The 18033-nt window shown below is 41.4% G+C and overlaps 1 protein-coding gene across 1 annotated transcript in view; it reads left to right on the top strand.

Moving 5' to 3' along the window:
- Rnf169 (ring finger protein 169) overlaps positions 1-18033 on the top strand; it is a 45462-nt gene that overhangs the window by 6521 nt on the left and 20908 nt on the right. Inside the window, 1 exon segment of the mRNA XM_038313930.1 lies at positions 9959-10032. Coding sequence (XP_038169858.1) covers positions 9959-10032 — 74 coding nt within the window.

Below are 18033 nucleotides of genomic sequence, written 5' to 3'. Positions count from 1 at the left end.
ACATACATTCCCGAGCTTGCTGGGAGACTGCAGTCAGCAGACGTGGAGCTATCAAAACCGTCAAGTCGTTAACCCCCAGCAGGCTCAAGGGATTTGCTGAAGCCTTTCTGAGTAAGGAGGTTCTCTTTTTCTCTTCCTGGGGCAGGGGTGGGGGGGTGAGTTTAGCCATGCACAAGAAGCTAAGACTTCTGCATAGCCCTGGGGTTTTCCTAAGAAACTAGATGGGTTTTTCTAAGAAACTAGAGCAAAGGATGTATAGCTTTTTCATACTCAAGATCTTAGAGGTTTTTGTTCAAATAACTAAGAAATATAGAAGAAATGTCTCCAAGATAGTGAACTATTTAAGTCACATGGAGAAACTAAAACAAGATTATCAGGGACACTCTCCTACCTCTGAGAGCCCAGGGTTCTTACAGAAGCCAGCTGCAGTAAACTCACCGTGGAAATGGCAGTATGAGCCTGCAGAGTTCCCCACAAAAGGAGAGTCCACAGACAAAACAGGACAGGAGCTCCTTAAACTGATAGTGTTAGTTCAAAAGATAATTAAAATGAGCGTAGTTAGGACTAAAGCTGTTCCAGAATTGATACCCCAGTAAGCAAGTGTAGTTACGACTAAAGCTATTGTGGAATTAAATACCTTTTTTTGTAAAGATCTCCAGAATTAAACAGCTCAGTAAACAAGACATGAAATAATTTGTAGGAACTACCTGCAGTGGAAACAGTGAGGGAGAATGCTCAGTAGGGTCAACAGTGCTCTACATAGATGAGAATAGGCCAGTATGTGAGTAAGCTCTCAGATGCACATTAGAATAGAAACGTAGGGAAAAGAGCGGAGGAGATTGATCAGGAAGCTCCAGCTATAGTAATCCCAAGAGAAAAGCAGATAGAATGAGGGGGATGTGGAATCTGAAGATGTGATGACTTAAGATATTTCAGAATTGGCCGGGCGGTGGTGGCACGCGCCTTTAATCCCAGCACTCGGGAGGCAGAGGCAGGCGGATCTCTGAGTTCGAGGCCAGCCTGGTCTACAAGAGCTAGCTCCAGGACAGGCTCTAGAAACTACAGGGAAACCCTGTCTCGAAAAACCAAAAAAAAAAAAAAAAAAAAAGATATTTCAGAATTAATAAAAAACCCTGAATCTTTTAAGACTCATGAAGCCCAGCAAGAATTAGAAAACACAGAGCCCTCCTAACTAAACACATTGTGGTGAAACCTCAGAACCCACCCCACCCCAGTGCTTGGGGATTGAACCCAGCAGGTTAAGTTCAGAGGAAGTACGTGATAGAAAAGAATGGATCCCAGTGAGAAGAGGTCTAACAAGCCCAAGCCAGAGCCATTGAGGTGTTGACCTTATCTGGTATAGGTATCTACCACCTCTTGATTCAGCCTTTCCAGTAGTGGTGATCTCAGGGAGCGCACAGGTGTGCATGCTCACGGTCATCTCAGACTGCAGAACTGGAAAAAGAACAGTTTCCTTGAGAAAAGTAGCAATGAATTGTGAGTCATTCTGTAACTGTTATTACAGTGAATGAACAAAGTTCTTATATATCATCATGAATAAATCTTAAAAAATGTGTAGTGAAAAGTTATAAAAGGCTTAGCTAATGCCATTGATATCGATAAAAAGGTGTGTGAAGATGAGCTTATTTGAAGGACTGAGAGGTGCAGGGAAAAGTCAGCAGTGTAGAGTACTCTATGGCCGTTAGTGAAAGAAAGGAAATGGGCACATAAAGGAGGACGGTCTCTCTGCGTGACTTTGGAAAGTCCCCATGCTTGGGATTTTGGTAGAGCTTGAGAGCTAAGGTGATAGAGATCATGTTTCTCTCTTGCAGCATATTGCAGGTGTGACTATTTGTTTATGAATTGCTGCTGGTTTCCCAGTAGCTGGAGATAATTTACCTCACGTTGGTAGAAAGCAGTTAATGGTTAAAGGAGGTCAGGGCCAGGCCTACCTAGTAAATTGACCCTGACTAAAACTTAAGTGCTGAACACTGTTCTAAATGTCTCCACACACATAATTCCTACTTAAACCTAATGTGCCCCCTCCCCCCTCTGTGTGTGTCTGTATGGAGGCGGGAGGACAGCCTCAGGTGTCATTCCTTAGATGCAATCCAGCTGAGGTCTCTTGTCTTGGAGTCATTGATTAGGCTAGGTTGGCTAACCAGAATGCTCCAGGAATCTGCCTGTCTCCACCTCCTGGTGCTGGTATTACAAGTGCATGCTGTCTTTTAGCATGGGTTCTGGGGATCAAACACAGGCCCTCATGCCTTCACGGCAAGCTCTTCACTGACTGAGCTGGTGTCTTAGTTCAGGTTTTGTTCATTTTAGTTCTAGATGTGGTTTATTGGCATCTGTTTATATGAGTAGCCATTTCTTTTTTCCCTCAGGATAACATCTCCTGTTCTTCTGTGAGTGATGCACATGAATATGTTTATTTCCTGTCTTACTTTGTGTTTCAGGTTTCTGATCCATAAAAAGCAAACATCATCAGCTGCACCTGGTTACTTGAAGGTTAGGGATTATGTATAACAGCACTTAGCAGAGTGCTCAACATGTAAGCACTGAGTCTGTCCGTTCACTAGACCCGTTCTGACTGGTCCAGACGCTGTAGCTCTTCTATACTCAGTTCTCTAGGCCGGCTGCCTGATTTGGTTCTGCTCTCTCACTTTATTACTTTTTTGGCATTGGTAGAGGTGTTACCTTTTCTGAGCATTTGCTTCCTTGTGCGTAAGTGTCTGGAGTAATGCCAACAAGCCCTGGGAGCACTGCAAGGATCAGATAAGATGTGCAATGTAAATGGTTAGCAGTGATCTTAAACAGTGAAACCAGCTTTTTAAAGGGATATAATATCTCCAGGTTAGTGTTTTTACAGGATTCCTGGTGTGAATGAGTGGGTCTCTGTGTCTGTATCTGTTTCTTGTGCCTTTTTTTGGTCTCTTTTCCTTCTGTTTGTTTGTTTTGTCTTATTCCAATGTGTTGGTTTTTATTTTATCTTATTATATTTTATTTTCTTATTATCCTTAGAAACCCATTTGTTTTCTAATGAGTGACAGAGGGGATGAATCTGGAGGGGAGAAGAGGTGGGGAGGAACTCATACGAATAAAGGGAGGGGAAACTGTAATCAGGATATATTATGTGAGAAAATATCTTTTTAATAAAAGGGAAAAAGGATTAGAATAGATATTTGCATAGTGAATTATTTGTTTCTGTTGTGCAAATGCATTTAGCATGGTTTTGGGGGATAAGGCCAGCTCTCTTGCTGCAATGTCCAGAGAGAAGCTGGACCAGCAAAGGGTGGGGCCAACTCCACATGGCCTTCTGATTTCATCACACATGGTTCCTATGGTCCCCTGAGGTGACACGGGGCACAGACATCAACATAGACCCCAGCTGCTGCTAAACTATGGACCCAGACATGGCCCTCAGCTGCAACTTGTGCCCAGACGACATCCTGGCTCCTGGTGGAAGCACTGGCCACTCAGATCGGGATGTCCCCTGAACACCACCAAGGTGTCGGGTTGTGACACTAACCCCAGGCTTCTTAAAACCTTTGGTGGCAGTATGAGACTCGGACTTCAGCGTAGACTCCAGCTCTGGTAGGATTGTGGACCCAGACATGGATCTTGGCAGCAGCTGGGTCTGGAACAGCAATATTATGTATTTATACTTTTACTGAGATCACAAGGATTGTAAGACACATACATGATTAGTAATATCTTCTACTCCTTACTGAAGTGTAACTATTATTTATTTGCATACTGAAAAGTATTCTGGAAGAAAGATAGTATTGAAAAGTGGTGGATCTGAATGTAAATTCTGGCTTGAGGCCCTGTGGTCGCTGTGATACTTTGGGAAAACTCTGCACCTGAAATTCTTCATTTCTAAATTTGAATAATGGTTGGATTGGAAAGTGGTATGGTTTAGGCAAGATGGCACGTTAGGTGATTAGAGAAAGAAATACCTCACGTAAGCTTTTATACATTATTTGTTAATGTAGTCATTAATTATTGTGCCAAGCACAGTGCTAGTTGCTAGGGATACAAAAAAAAAAAAAAAAAAAGAATAAACCACAAGCTTCTTGAAGACTGTTGAGAAACTTGTCCTGACAGTAAGTGTACAGGATGGATTTAAGGAGAGCAGAACCTAAAGATGAGAAACTTAGTAGGCATTTGCATTCAGTATAGGAAAATTGAACACCAAAAAAGCACAGTGAGGGCTGGAGAGATGGCTCATCATTTAAGAGCACTAGCTGCTCATCTAAAGGACCTGGGTTCAAGTCCCAGCACCCACATGGCAGCTAACAGCTATCTGTAACTCCAGTTCCAGAGGATCCAACACCTCACACAGACAGATATGCAGACAGAAAGAAAAAAAAAACCCAAAAAGTTAAAAAATAGCAACAAAGTGATGACATTATATGCTATTGTTTTTTGCATTTCAGTGGCAGCCACTGATGAGGATATATTTTGCCAGATTTCTTATTTGCTGTTCCAGTTAGCACTAACAGTCAAGTTGGCACAGACTAGAATTATCTGAGAGGAAAGCGTTAATTGAGGAATTGCCTAGATCAGATTGGTCTGTGGGTATTTTTGTGGAGGGTTGTTTGGTAATTAACTGATGTAGGAAGGCCCAGCTCATTGAGGATGGCACCAGCCTTATGCACGTGCTCCTGGTCTATATAAGAAAGCTAGACAAGTATGAGCCAGAGAGCAAGCTAGCAAGCCAAGTTCTTCCATGATTTCTGTTCCAAGCTCCTGCCCTGACTTCCCTCAGTGATAGACTGTGATCTGGAAGTGTAAGCTGAATAACCACTTTCCTCCCTAAGTTGCTTTGGTCAACAACAGAAAGGAAACTAGAACATGTATGAATATTGTGTGTGACTTGTGTATATATTCAGGTTTATGTTCAATCACCTAAATCTCTTGAATTTTAGAATCTGGGAAATTTCTACCACATCACGATTTTACTTAAATTTATCCTGCAGTGTGTGAAATTTAGGAACTCTGTGTCTCTTCTTGTGATTCTCTCACAATGCAGATGTTTCTGACAGAAATAAGTAGGTTTGTTAATATAGGATATGAAGGATTTGTCGGATTTAGGCATTGTTTGATATAGCCAGAAAAATTTTGGAGGTAGAAAAGTTAGCATTTATGGAATTTACTTTGCCTATATGCTAAGGCTTTATGCTGTATTTAATGGAGTATTCTTAATATGTGTAAGGCATTGGACTAGGTTCCTAGCAAGGGTGGACGTAAGAGCAGAGTGTACTGAAAAGGAGGGACGCCGAGGGAACAGTGTTCTTTCTCAGGTAAGCGTGCTCCATTCTGCTTTAGAAGAATGCGTTCTAAGAAGGAGAGGTGAGGAGATGCCTATGAAGGACGGTGTTGGCTGGTTTTTCATCCCATTCTTTCCAGGGGGAGTGGATGGTGCTGCTGTCCCAGATCTGTGTTTCTTAGTTCTTAGACATAAGTGCAGGTTCTTTCTGCACAGTGGACTATGCCCATCCTCTGAACCCTTTGCATCTGTACTGTGTAGCCTTCCTTGGCTTACCTAGAGGTCTTTGGGCCCATTAAAAGCATTTGGTAAAGTAGTTGGATGAAAATACTGGAAGATAAGTTGACATAGACTATTCAGATAGGAGATACTCCCATTTTATGATTAAAGAATCAAACTAGCAAGGAAGAATAGTGCAGATGGAATCTAGGATAGGGTACAGTTGAATGCAGGTCTTTTTGGTTCCAGATTCTGAACTCTAACTTTGGAATCATTTTACTGATGATAGTTGTCTTAGTCAGTGTCCTGTTGCTGTGAAGAGACACCATTACCATGGCAACTCTTACAAAAGAAAGCATTTAATTGGAGCTGGCTTATATTCAAAGGTTTAGTCCATTATTATCATGATGGGGAGCATGGCTGCACTCAGGTGTTGGAGAGGTAGCTGATAGCTCTACGTTTGGATCAGTAGGCAGCAGGAAGAGAGGCACAGGGCCTTTCTTGAACTTTTGAAAGCCTGCCTCCAGTGACACACTTCCTCCCAAAAGACCATACTCCCTAATAGTGCCACTCCTTATGAGTCTATGGGGGCCATTTTCTTTCAGACCACCACAATTGTGAATAATGTTTTGCCTCACATAGAAGAAATCAAAGGCTATTATTCCATTTTGGTGGTGGATGTGCTGCTGTGCCCATGAGGTTCTTTGTTAGCCCTGGATGAGAGATCCGAGGTCCAAGCCCTTCTTTTCAGCTGCTGCTGAGTCCTGCACCTACATTTGATTCTGTGACCTCTTTAATCATAGGGTTTTACTGATGATCTATTGCAGATTGTCTAACAAGAAAACATTGCTTTTGGGGTTGTTTTTAGATTCAGTATAGAAGTCTTATTTGCTTGTCTCTATTTTTATATCTGTTTTTGCAGGTCTGTTGACCTCTACTTGTCAGTGTTTTCTGATTCATTAGTTGGCAAACTGGCCAGTAGGTTAGTCCAGCTTCACCCTTCCTTACAAAAGTGTTGCCTGTCCTTCCCAGTCCTGTTCTCTTCCCATCGTGACTCTTAACTGCAGCACTTATTTCTAAGACCGATTTGGTAGTTGCTCATTCTGTGTGACTCTGTTATCTTTGCAGTTGTTGAGCTCCATCCCCAAGAACTGTTATAGATTTGTCTTAGCTAATAAACCATATTAAATTTGTTTGTGGAAGATCTGCCTCGTATTTGTGTGTTTTCCCTTCTCACATCACTTCCCTTCTTTACTGCTCATTTCCTCTTTAATCTCCTAATATCTTGTGACTGTTTCCATTGTTTTACACACACACACACACACACACACACACACACACACACTCTCTCTTGTGTTAGCACTTTGATTTTCTTTTTCTCTTTTTGTGAATTCTAAGTCACCATTCCTTTTCTAGCATGTCAGTTATCTACCATACTCTAACAATGGTTTTTCGTCTTACTAAAGCAACTTCTTTTATCATTCTAGTTACTGCCCAGCCCATTGGCTTTGTGTAGTGTACTCAATAAATGAATTAAAAAAAAATCCCTCGTCTTATTTTGGGTTACTGTAGCTATGATAGAACACCGTGAGCAAACCAACTTGGGGAGGAAAGACTATTTGACTTCCACTTCCGTATCATTGTTCATCATTGAAGGAAGTCAGGACAGGAACCTGGAGATAGGAGCTGATGCAGAGGCCACAGAGGGGTGCTTACTGACTTGCTCATTGTGGCTTGCTCAGCTGCTTTCTTACAGAACTCAGGATACTAGCCCAGCAATGGTACCACCCACATTGCACTGGGTCATCCCCCGTTGATCACTAATTAAGAAAATGCCCTACAGCCCAATCTTATGGAGGTATTTTCCCATTTGAGGTTCTGTCCTCAAATGACTTTAGCTTGTGTCAAGTTGTCAAGTTACCAGCATAGTCCCCTATATAATTTTAATAGCTAAATTGTCTGGCTATTCATAATTAGCTTAACCAATCTCTCAGTGTTTAGCATTGAGGTTATTTTTGTTCTGCTTTTTGTAGTAGGCGAGAGAAATTGACCTTAATTTTGAAAGCATTACCTTTTAAATCATTAAATAATTTCTCTTTTTCCTCCTGTTGAAATTTCTCTTCCATCTTTGCCATGCTCCTGTGGTGTTGTGGTAAGCAAACCTTTGAGACTCCCAGTTGCCTACCTCAGTTGTCGGATGGGTTGGTGCCTTCTGTGATGTTTCTGTGGACGTTTCACTGACATATGTGTGAATAGGTTTTCAGTACCTGTGTCTGAAGTACTCTTTTTAAAAAAGAATGTTTTCTGTGATGAGTGTTTGGCCTGCAGGTATTTTTGTATGTAACACGCGTGTCTGGTGCCTGTAGAGACTGAAGACGGCTTGGGTTCCTTGGAACTGGAGTTACAGATGGCTGTGAGCCACTGTGTAGGTTCTGGGAACTGAACCCAGGTCCTCTTAAAAAGCAGCTGATGTGGGCTGGAGAGATGGCTCAGTGGTTGAGAGCATTGCCTGCTCTTCCAAAGGTCCTGAGTTCAATTCCCAGCAACCACATGGTGGCTCACAACCATCTGTAATGAGGTCTGGTGCCCTCTTCTGGCCTGCAGGCATACACATGGATAGAATACTGTATACATAATGAATAAATAAATATTTTAAAAAAAACAGCAGCTGATGCTCCTAACAGCTGAGCCATCCCCAGCCCCTAAAGTACTTTTTATAAAGGAGTTTTTCTATCTTTTCTTTTCTTTTCTTTTCTTCTTCATAAGAGCATCAACTTTTAAATACACTTCTTGTAAGTGGAATGCGCTTTGGGGTACGACTAAAACAGTTATCAGGCCTTGAGGTGGGTGACGGTTGTCTTCTTTATGGGTGAAGGTCTTTACGCCACTGTTTCTAAGTAGCTCTTTATTCTTCAGTATACTTTCTTTTGAAAATAGTTGAGACTACTGAAAAATGACAAACAAAGGGCTTTTGAGGAACTTAGTTTTTCTAGAAACAACACTGGGAGGTAGAGTCATCAATAAATTGTAAAGCTATTGCTATAGTTAGAACACTAAACACCTCGAGGCTATAAGCTATTATCATATTTATAGAAATAAAGTGTGTACCCCTCTATCCTTTCTAAAATTAGGTTCCTGCTCTGTAATCCAAGCTATTCTTGAATTTATGGCAGTCCTGCTTTCGGCTCCTGAGTGCAGGGATTCTAGGCATGTACCTCCATGGTTGGTTCTCCCTTTTTTTTTTTTTTTTTGGTTTTTCGAGACAGGGTTTCTCTGTGGCTTTGGAGCCTGTCCTGGAACTAGCTCTTGTAGACCAGGCTGGTCTCGAACTCACAGAGATCCGCCTGCCTCTGCCTCCCGAGTGCTGGGATTAAAGACGTGTGCCACCATCGCCCGGCTGGTTCTCCCTTTTTGATAACATTTAAGACTTTTAATCCTGTTCTAAGTTTTCATTTTTATTGTACATTTGCATAACTACCATGTACTTTATGCATCTTATAGTCCTCCTGTCTTCAATTTAGAAATATATACAGAATGGAGAGAAGATAAAATTTTAGATGGGGAAACAGGATACAAATTAATGTATACGGTTTCTGTTTTGTAGCTAATTATTCAAGGATTGAGCAATGTAGTGATTTTGTAGATGATCAGTTAGTGGAGCACCTTGAAGAGCACGCTGGGAAGTAGTGTCTTTGTACCTTAGGCTCATGAGAGGCACGGAAGACTTTGAGGGCTAAAGAAAATACATTACATACTGAAAAAGACTGTATTTCTGTGTATTTGTGTGTGTATGTGTGTGGGGGGGGGAGGTGACACAGGGGCTTCAAATATAGCTTTCTTTGTAGTCTTTTGACATGTTTATCAGCGATCCTTTTCCAAACGACTCTGTATAAAACAGACTTTTCCTTCCACCCTACATTGGCTTCCTCTCCATAGCATTTACTGCCACTATTCAGAAGTAAACGCTTGTTTACCTGTGTCGGCTCCTCCACAAGATTGTAACTCATGGCACAAAGACTGTACTTGTTCATATTTCTTCCAGTGCTTAGAACAGTCCTGATTTATAACCTTTAGTAAATATTGACTTAATTAATAAGGGAATATTCAAACTAAGATACCCATACTTTGAACCAGGTGTGATAGCACACACCTTTAATCCCAGCATAGAAGCAGAGACAGGCAGAGTTCAAAACCAGCTTGATCTACATAGTGAGTTCCAGCTAGAGCTATATACTAAGACCCTGTATTAAAAAACAAACAAAACTTAGACCAGGCTGGTCTTGAACCCACAGAGATCTGCCTGCCTCTGCCTCCCTAGTGCTGGGATTAAAGGCATGTGCCACCACCTCCTGGCTTACAAAACATAATTTTTAACGTGATTTATAATGTGGTGGTCAGCGGTAGGACATTATCATGCTTCCTTCTTATAAAACTCTATTTGAAAGTATTTTCCTTTTCCTCCAGAGTTTATATTCAGAGCACCAATCAAATTGAGCAAGCCTGGAGAACTTCGTGAGGAATATGAATGTCTAAGAAAGGTACAGTGTACATATTAGCATGGCATTTATTTTCTTGAAGTTAACTGAAATATTGACATTAAAGAATGCTTACTTTTGATTCATTGGGCCTTTAAAAACTTACTTTTCATAGTCTGTCTTTCTATATACTACTTTATAACAGCCCATATAGATTAGCCACACTAGAAGTGAACTTAACTAAGATCTTTTAGTTGTCTTTTCACAGGTGAAAGTGTTACTTAGAGGGGCTATCACACCCTACCAAGAAACATGTTCTCTCGACACTTAGCACAGCCCTTGCTAATAATTGTTTCTGTTAGTTTTCCTTGTGAGCACTTCTAATTACTTGTAACTACTTTTATTTTTATAGTTTTTACTTTACTAAGTACTCCAGGAGAATTGTAATGGAGGCCGTAGGAATGTGTCTGTCACCACATGGCCCTTCCTGCCATGAGTGACTGACTGTATCCTTCCATAGTGTCAGAAAAAATAAACCTTTTCCTCCATGAGCCACTTCTTCCAAGCATTTATCACTGTGAGAAAAACAATCACCACATCTTGCCTTTATTCTATGACAATGCCTGATTCTGATTAAGTAGATTATTTACCTTTATAAAGTAATACCCACATGCAGAATTATTAATTATTTACAAGCCTAAGTGAACAGTTGAAACAATCTCTTAATTACAAAATAACTATTCGGTAAGCTTTTAACTGTGTTATAATAATCTTTTTTTTTAATATTGGAGATTGAACTTAGGGTATGGTGGGTGTCCTCTGCCACTGAACTCCAGCTTCAGCCTGTAACTGTTGCTTTTGTTTGTTTGTTTTAATTTCCAACTAATTGTCTGAGATTGGCCTATAGAAGTTTGATGTCAACTCTCCCTAGTTCTCTCCCTGCACCATAATTGCTCACTCATGGTGGGAAGGGCATGGCTGGCTAGACACTTCTTCCATATAGTCATGTGCACGTGCACACACACACACACACACACACACACACACACACACACGAGTCTTCAGTGTGTTTATTGAGCACCAGGTATGATCACTGGGGATACAGTGTAAAAGGAGACACACAAGGTTCTTGTCTTCAGGGAGATTCCTTTTGGGGGGTAAGACAAGAAATAAGCAATCATGATTTCACATAGTAAAGCAGTCAGAAGTGTCAGAAAGCAGTGGGAGGGAGCATTAGAGCAGTTTTGGAAAGAGGGTTAGGGAAGTTACTTCAGAGGCAAGACTGCGTCCTGAAAGAAGCAAATCAGGTAAAGTGTGAGAAGGTGCCCTGCAGAGGCCTAGGGACCAGCAGTTGGGTGTGATCAGTGCACAAGGGCTTCGGTGTGTCTGAACATACAAACGTGAGCAGGATGGAAGCAGGTGAGGGTTATAGGAAATGAGTTGAAGGGCCAGGGCAAAGATGTAGTAAACCTGGTAAAGAGCCTAATGCAATCTTACATGCAAGTTTAAAGTGTCTCTAGTTAGCTATGTTAGAAATAGAATAGGCCAACAAGTCAGGAATTGTATTTATTGTAAATAGTAGAAACGCTAAAATAACAACTCACAGTATGTAAGAATGGTTTTCTTCTTTTGTTCTTGCCATAAAAACAAAGAAAATGACTATGTGAGTTGATCTAAGTGTGTTGACTGTCTTACTATCTATGAGTATCCTATGATATGCTGGACACCTTAAATATACCAGTAAAACATTATTTTAAAGATAATAAGACTTTTTATTATCCTCAGGTCACACAAACATGGAAGGCAGGTAGTTCAGGGCAGAGCACAGCACTACTATGATTCAGGGCTGTGAATTACTTTTTCTGTTTACATATCTCCAGGAGTGCTGTTTTCCTTGTGTGAATGGGTGACCCTTCTAGAGCCACATCTATTGAGTGAATTGGGTCCTTTGAAAGATCTTTCCCTGACTCATCAGAATTGTAAATTCTGGTGTCACAGATTCCTGTTGTAGGGAGCCTGGGAAGTATAGCATTTTAGCAGGTATATGAATTTCCTGAGTAAAATCAAGATTTCTTTTGTAAGAAAAGAAAACATAGATCCTGGCTGGAAACTTGCAGTATCTGCCTCATACAATAGAAACAGACCAAATAGAATACTTTTTCTTGTAAGTAATCTTAAGTTATACCATGGTTAAAGTTTGTCTAAAAGTTTGGTAGAAAGGGTACAGTAGATTAGAAGATGTATACAAGGAAGTTATTAGAGTTGCATGCTGTTGCTTTGTTTTTGAAGTAGAAGTCTTACTGTGCGTCCCAGGTTGGTCTTGTACTCAGGCCTTCAGCCTCCCAGGAAGGTAAAATTATAGGTGTGTGGCACTGTGCCCACTAGTTATTAAGACTTTGGTCGTGGATCTAGGTTTATTAAAGAAGGGACTTGAAGGCATAATGGATAGGGGGAAAATGAGCTGTCAGGTTTATATCAAGAAAACTGCAGAAGATAAGGTTGCTGGCATAGGAGTAAAGTTGAGAAGCTGGGGTATGGTGGCCTAATTGTGATTTTACTAAAACTTGGACATTTCACTCAATCTATTTGGCTGTATATACGTTGTGTCATAACCTAATTTTAAACTAGCTTTTCCCTTATTTGTTTTCTGTTTCTTTGCTTATTTTAGAAAACACTTGCAACAACCTAGGGAGTTTAAAACATATTCTGTCATATTACAGAAGCAGCAGCTTGTTGGCCTATTTTAAAGTTTTTTTCTATAGTGTTTTTAAGTATAAATGTTTATTCAGTTGTTGGTTATCTAATCCTAAAGCCTCTTCTGTATGAACAGTGATTTATGTAACAGTGTCCTTGGCTTGTGATAGGACAGGATGCATTTTAAGGTTTCTAGTGTTCTTTTGTCTATTCTATCTGTTGTTTTCTCCTCTAGAACATTACATACTGTTTGAGAAAATTCCTGTTTCTGACATGTGCTGGTGTTCTTCTTTCTAGAGACAGAGGTAGTGCAGAGCCTTATGATCTGAGAACAGGCAGATGCCTGGTACGAGGGAAAGAAAACCCCTAAGAGTGCACTTTACCCCACTACATGAAGGAAGACTGTCCCCATAGGGTGGGTGCTTAAACTTGCAACTACAAAGATAGGAACAGCTTTTTCAAGTAATGTACTTTTTGGAGAAAAATAACATAATACAAGACATTCAGAGTGTGATCATATTTAGAGTAACAAGTATTCAAGTTACTCATGAAATGTGATATTTTTGCCTTTCTACTTTCATATTTATGAGACAGGATCAATACTTATAAGATTACTATATATATATATATATATATATATATATATATTTTTTTTTTTTTTTTGGTTTTTCGAGACAGGGTTTCTCTGTGGCTTTGGAGCCTGTCCTGGAACTAGCTCTTGTAGACCAGGCTGGTCTCGAACTCACAGAGATCCGCCTGCCTCTGCCTCCCGAGTGCTGGGATTAAAGGCGTGCGCCACCACTGCCCGGCAGATTACTATATTAATATAATTATTATTATGGCTTAGAGAATTTAAATAAAATCATCTCAATGTTACTTGCAAACCAAACAGAGAAGTCATTTATCTATAACTATTTAGCCTCTAGTATAAATAAAATACTTTGTTAAACTATCTGCTTAATTAGACTTTGTAGTACTTTGAATGAAAATGGCCCCATTGGCTCATAGGGACTGGCACTATTGGGAGGCGTAGTGGTATTCGAGGAAGTGTGTCTCTAGAGGTAGGCTTTGAGGTCTCAGAAGCACAATCCAGGCCTAGTGTATCTTGGCCTCTTCCTCTTGTCTGTGGACCCAGATGTAGGACTCTCAGCTCCTTCTCCAGTACCATGTCTGTCTGCATGCCATCATCCTTCCCACCATGACGATAATAGACTATACCTCTGAACTGTAAACCAGCCCCAATTAAATAATTTCCTTTATGAAAGTTGCTATGAGCTGGGGAGTAATCCCAGCACTCTGGAGGCAGAGGCAGGAGGATCTCTGTGAGTTTGAGGCCAGCCTAGTCTACAAGAGCTAGTTCCAGGACAGGCACCAAAGCTACAGAGAAACCCTGTCTTGAAAAAAAAAAGTTGCTGTGGTTAATAGTGTGTCTCTTCACAGCAATAAAACCCTAAGACAGAAGTTGGTACCAGGGACTGGGGTATTGCTGTGACAGGCCTATGATGCTTTTGTTTGGAGGAATTTAGACTTTGAACTTTGGGTTAGAGAATGTTTTAAGTAGGGCTTAAAGGGCCATCCTAGTGGTTCAAGATAATTTGAACTGTGGGGGCCCAGCTCAAGAGTTTCACAGAAGACTATTAATATGTGGCCTGGAGACCCTAGCTGCTTTCTGCCCTTGTCCAAGAAGCAAAAATAGAAAACAAACAAAAAAACCCAAACAAACTGTCTGAGGCTAAATTGAATAGTTTGGATTAACAGCTTTGGCGGAGGACATTTCAAAACAGCCTGGCATTATCTGTGTTGCTTGGTTATTAGTGGCCAGTCTTAAGCAGATCTATAACGAAAAGGAGCAAACTGAGCAAGGGAAAATTCAAAATATAAAGTTTGAAGAGAAAAGGAGCACCAGGAAGAAGTTTAAAGAAAAGCCTGGTGCCAAAAAGAATAAATGGAGTGATGACTGATGAGGGCCAGACCCCACCCAGCTAAGCTTCCAGTCTGTGAAAAGGCATTAAAGAACAGTTTAGGTCAAGGCATGGCGGCACACGCCTTTAACCCCAGTACTCAGGAGACAGGCAAGCAGACCTCTGAGTTAAAGGCCGACCTGGTCTACAGATTCAGTTTCCGGAAGCCAAGCTTAGGCAGTGAAGGAACCATTGAAAACAAAGCTGGTGAAGATGTAATTGAACGAGGAGACTGTGTTCCAACCCCAGAATGCAGCAGAACTTGGCAGCTGAGGCCACATTGTTCTGGCTTTAAAGTCAAAGATAGAAGGAAGGCTTTATAGAATCTTCCTCCACAGCTAAGGGAAGCCACCAAAGCCAGACATGTGTCAGGGGTGTTCCTGCATGGAGGCCGAGAGAGGCCATTGTATGAAGCTGTAAAGGTGAATCTTGGATTGCCTGAAGACTCCAAAATGTTGGAGATGCCAGAGCCATGAGATATGTGCCAACGAGAGCTGTTAACAGGAAGTAGAACTAGCCTGAAAGAGAGAATTGCGTTGCAGTTAACAGAACTGAAAGGAGTGGAGAACTGAAGGAGTTTGCCCAGCTGGCTTTTAGTCCTGCGTTGGTTCAGTATTTCCTCAGTATGCTCCCTCCCCTACATTTGGAATGGTAATATATATAGATATATAGATATATAGATATATATATATCCTGTGCCATTATATGTTGGAAGTATGTGATCTACTTTTTGATTTTGATTTTACAGAGGATTACAGTTAAAGAGATTGCATGAATCTCAAAAGAGACTTTGACAAACTTTGGACTTTTAAACGATGCTGAGATTATGACAGACTATGGAGACTTTTGTAAATTGAACTGAATGCATTTTGCGTTATGATATAGCCATAAACCTATGGGTCCCAGGGAATGGAATGTTAATTGAATGAAAATGGCCCCATAGGCTCATAATACTTTATTGATTCTTTGGGAATTTCACAGCATGCACTCCAATCCTGCTTACCTCCCAGTTCCTCCATGTCTGCCCCTTACCCTTGAAGCATGACCTCCCCCAACATTAATTTGAAGCAAAATAACTACTTCCCTCCTCCACCTTTCCAACACCTCTTCATTCATCCTAGTGGCATTGGGAACTGCATTGTGTCACACAGTGTACCCTTTTGTCCAGTCAGCCCCACCCGCAAGTGTCATGGCATTGAGTCATTAGTCTGGTTCAAGGCCTCTGGCACACCATCATCATGGGCCCTCACTGAAACTCCTCAGACATCCTGCTGTTGCCCAAGCCATGGAGATCCTGTGGATTGTCCCTCCACGCGCTCCAACAGGTCATAGATATAGTAGATGTTAGGGTGGGCCAACCCAAGGCTCGGGATGTGGGTCTGGGAGGTAAGTAAGGTGGTTTGTCCTGGCCACTGGGACCACTCCCCTCAGGAGAGGGGTAAAGCTCAGCTGAGCCACCTTTACAGCCCTTTTAAAACATACATTTAAAAGTCTCACTTTTTTTTTTGAAACAGGTTCTCTCTGTATAGCCATGGCTGGCCTCTAACTTATAGAGAACGGTCTGTCTCTGGCTCTGAGTGCTGAGATTGAAGATGTATGCCACCATGCCCAGTTCACTGACCCTTTTTTATAATTAAAAATCTCTCTTCTCTTAAGGAGTCACTGATACGATCAGGAAACCCCGCCCTCATGACTGATAGAGTCCTAATCTCTCAGAGTCCTGTCATCACACTGTTAGTGTGCAAATATGAGGGTTACATTTCAACACATGGACTTTTGGTGAATGCTTTAAGCTGTAACACACAAACATATATGTAGATATATGTATGTACATATTTTGTCCTGACAATTCTCATATCAAGAGAATATAGGGAACTTTTACTAGCAGGGCAGAGATGTGAATATCCTTGCTGAGAAGAGGATGTGCAAGCAGTGAGCTCAGGAAAGGTGCTCTGCAGGGCTCTTCTCAGAAGAATGCAGATTAGAGTCCTCATGCAGTACCAACCCACAGGATGGCAAAAATAGAACACCGAGTGGTGGGGATCTGGAGCGACTGTTGTCCTCCTACGTGGAGGGGCTGCAGGTGGGAGTGCAGTTTGATAACCAGCTCGAAAAGCTGGCAGCACGCCTGTGTCTTATGACTCACAGTTTCTCTAGATACCATTCTGTGGTATGCATATGCCTAGGTAAGTAGTCAAGGATATCAGCTTATTTCTAAATAGCCACAGAATAGAATGTCTCTAGCTATATCTATAAATAACAGAATGGTTAAATTATTTTAAAACCAAACAATAGAATACAAAAAAATGAGAAGGAACACACAGAGATAAGTTTCACAGAGTGATCATGAATGATTATAGTCAAAAAGCATAAAACTCCATGTATGTAAAATTCAAAACTAGACCAACTATAGTAGCGAATGCCTATACTTTCAGCATTTGAGAAACTGAGGCAGTAGGCTGGAGAGTTCAAGGCCATCTTGGGCTTTAAAGTAAGATGTTGCCCCTAGCCCACCAAAAAGCAAGTAGTATAAAATGATTTTTGATAGAACCAAGCAGGGCTGGCAAAAACAAAACAAAATTAAGAAAACCAATGAAATGATTCCTAATGATGCTCTGCTATCCTCATAGATCAGTACCTAGCTCAACTGTCAGCAGAGACCCACAGTCAGACATTAGGTGGAGCCAGGGGAATCCCACAGGAGAGGAGGAGAAAGGATTATAGGAGCCAGAGGGGTTGAGGATACCACGAGAACTTGGCCCACAGAATCAACTAAGCTCACAGAGACCGAAGTGACAGTCATGACCTCTGTATGGGTCTGAGCTAGGTCTGCTGTATATATATTATGGTTGTATAGCATGGTGTTCTTGTGGGACTCTGGGAACGGGGTGTCTCTGACTTCTACCTGCTCTTGGGGCCCCTTTCCACCAATTTGGTCACCTCGTCCAGCCTTAATATGTCTGGTCTTACTATAATTTGTTATGCCATGTTTGGTTGATTGCCTGGGAGGTGCTCTTTTCTGAAGTGAAATGGAGGAGGAGTGGATCTGGGGAACGGGGGGATGGGGTTGCCTCTGAGAGGAGTAGCGGGAGGGGAAACTGATTGGGGTGTAATATATGAGAGAGTTTTAAAAAAAGGAAAAAGTGATTTTTGTTAAAGTATTAGAAACCAAGATTGTGGTTACTTTTGTGTAAGGAATTGGTCCAGGGCACAGCTACAGGCTGGATTTCCCACAGCCCACTTCTTAAGTACAACTAGTTTACTAGGATGCTTCCTTACACTCGGGGATCCTCTTGTGTTCACTTACTCAACACCAAAGTTAGAGCCACGTATACCAGTGAAGTTATGAACAGGGCAGATCCTGAGGAGACAGTCTGTTGCTTCAACATGGCCATTAGACACCCCATCC

Source organism: Arvicola amphibius, chromosome 12 (genome assembly GCF_903992535.2).
Source record: "Arvicola amphibius chromosome 12, mArvAmp1.2, whole genome shotgun sequence".
In the NCBI taxonomy this organism is placed as follows: Eukaryota; Metazoa; Chordata; class Mammalia; order Rodentia; family Cricetidae; genus Arvicola; species Arvicola amphibius.
Note: the sequence above shows the minus strand (reverse complement) of the source record. Positions and strands in the feature narration are given on the sequence as shown.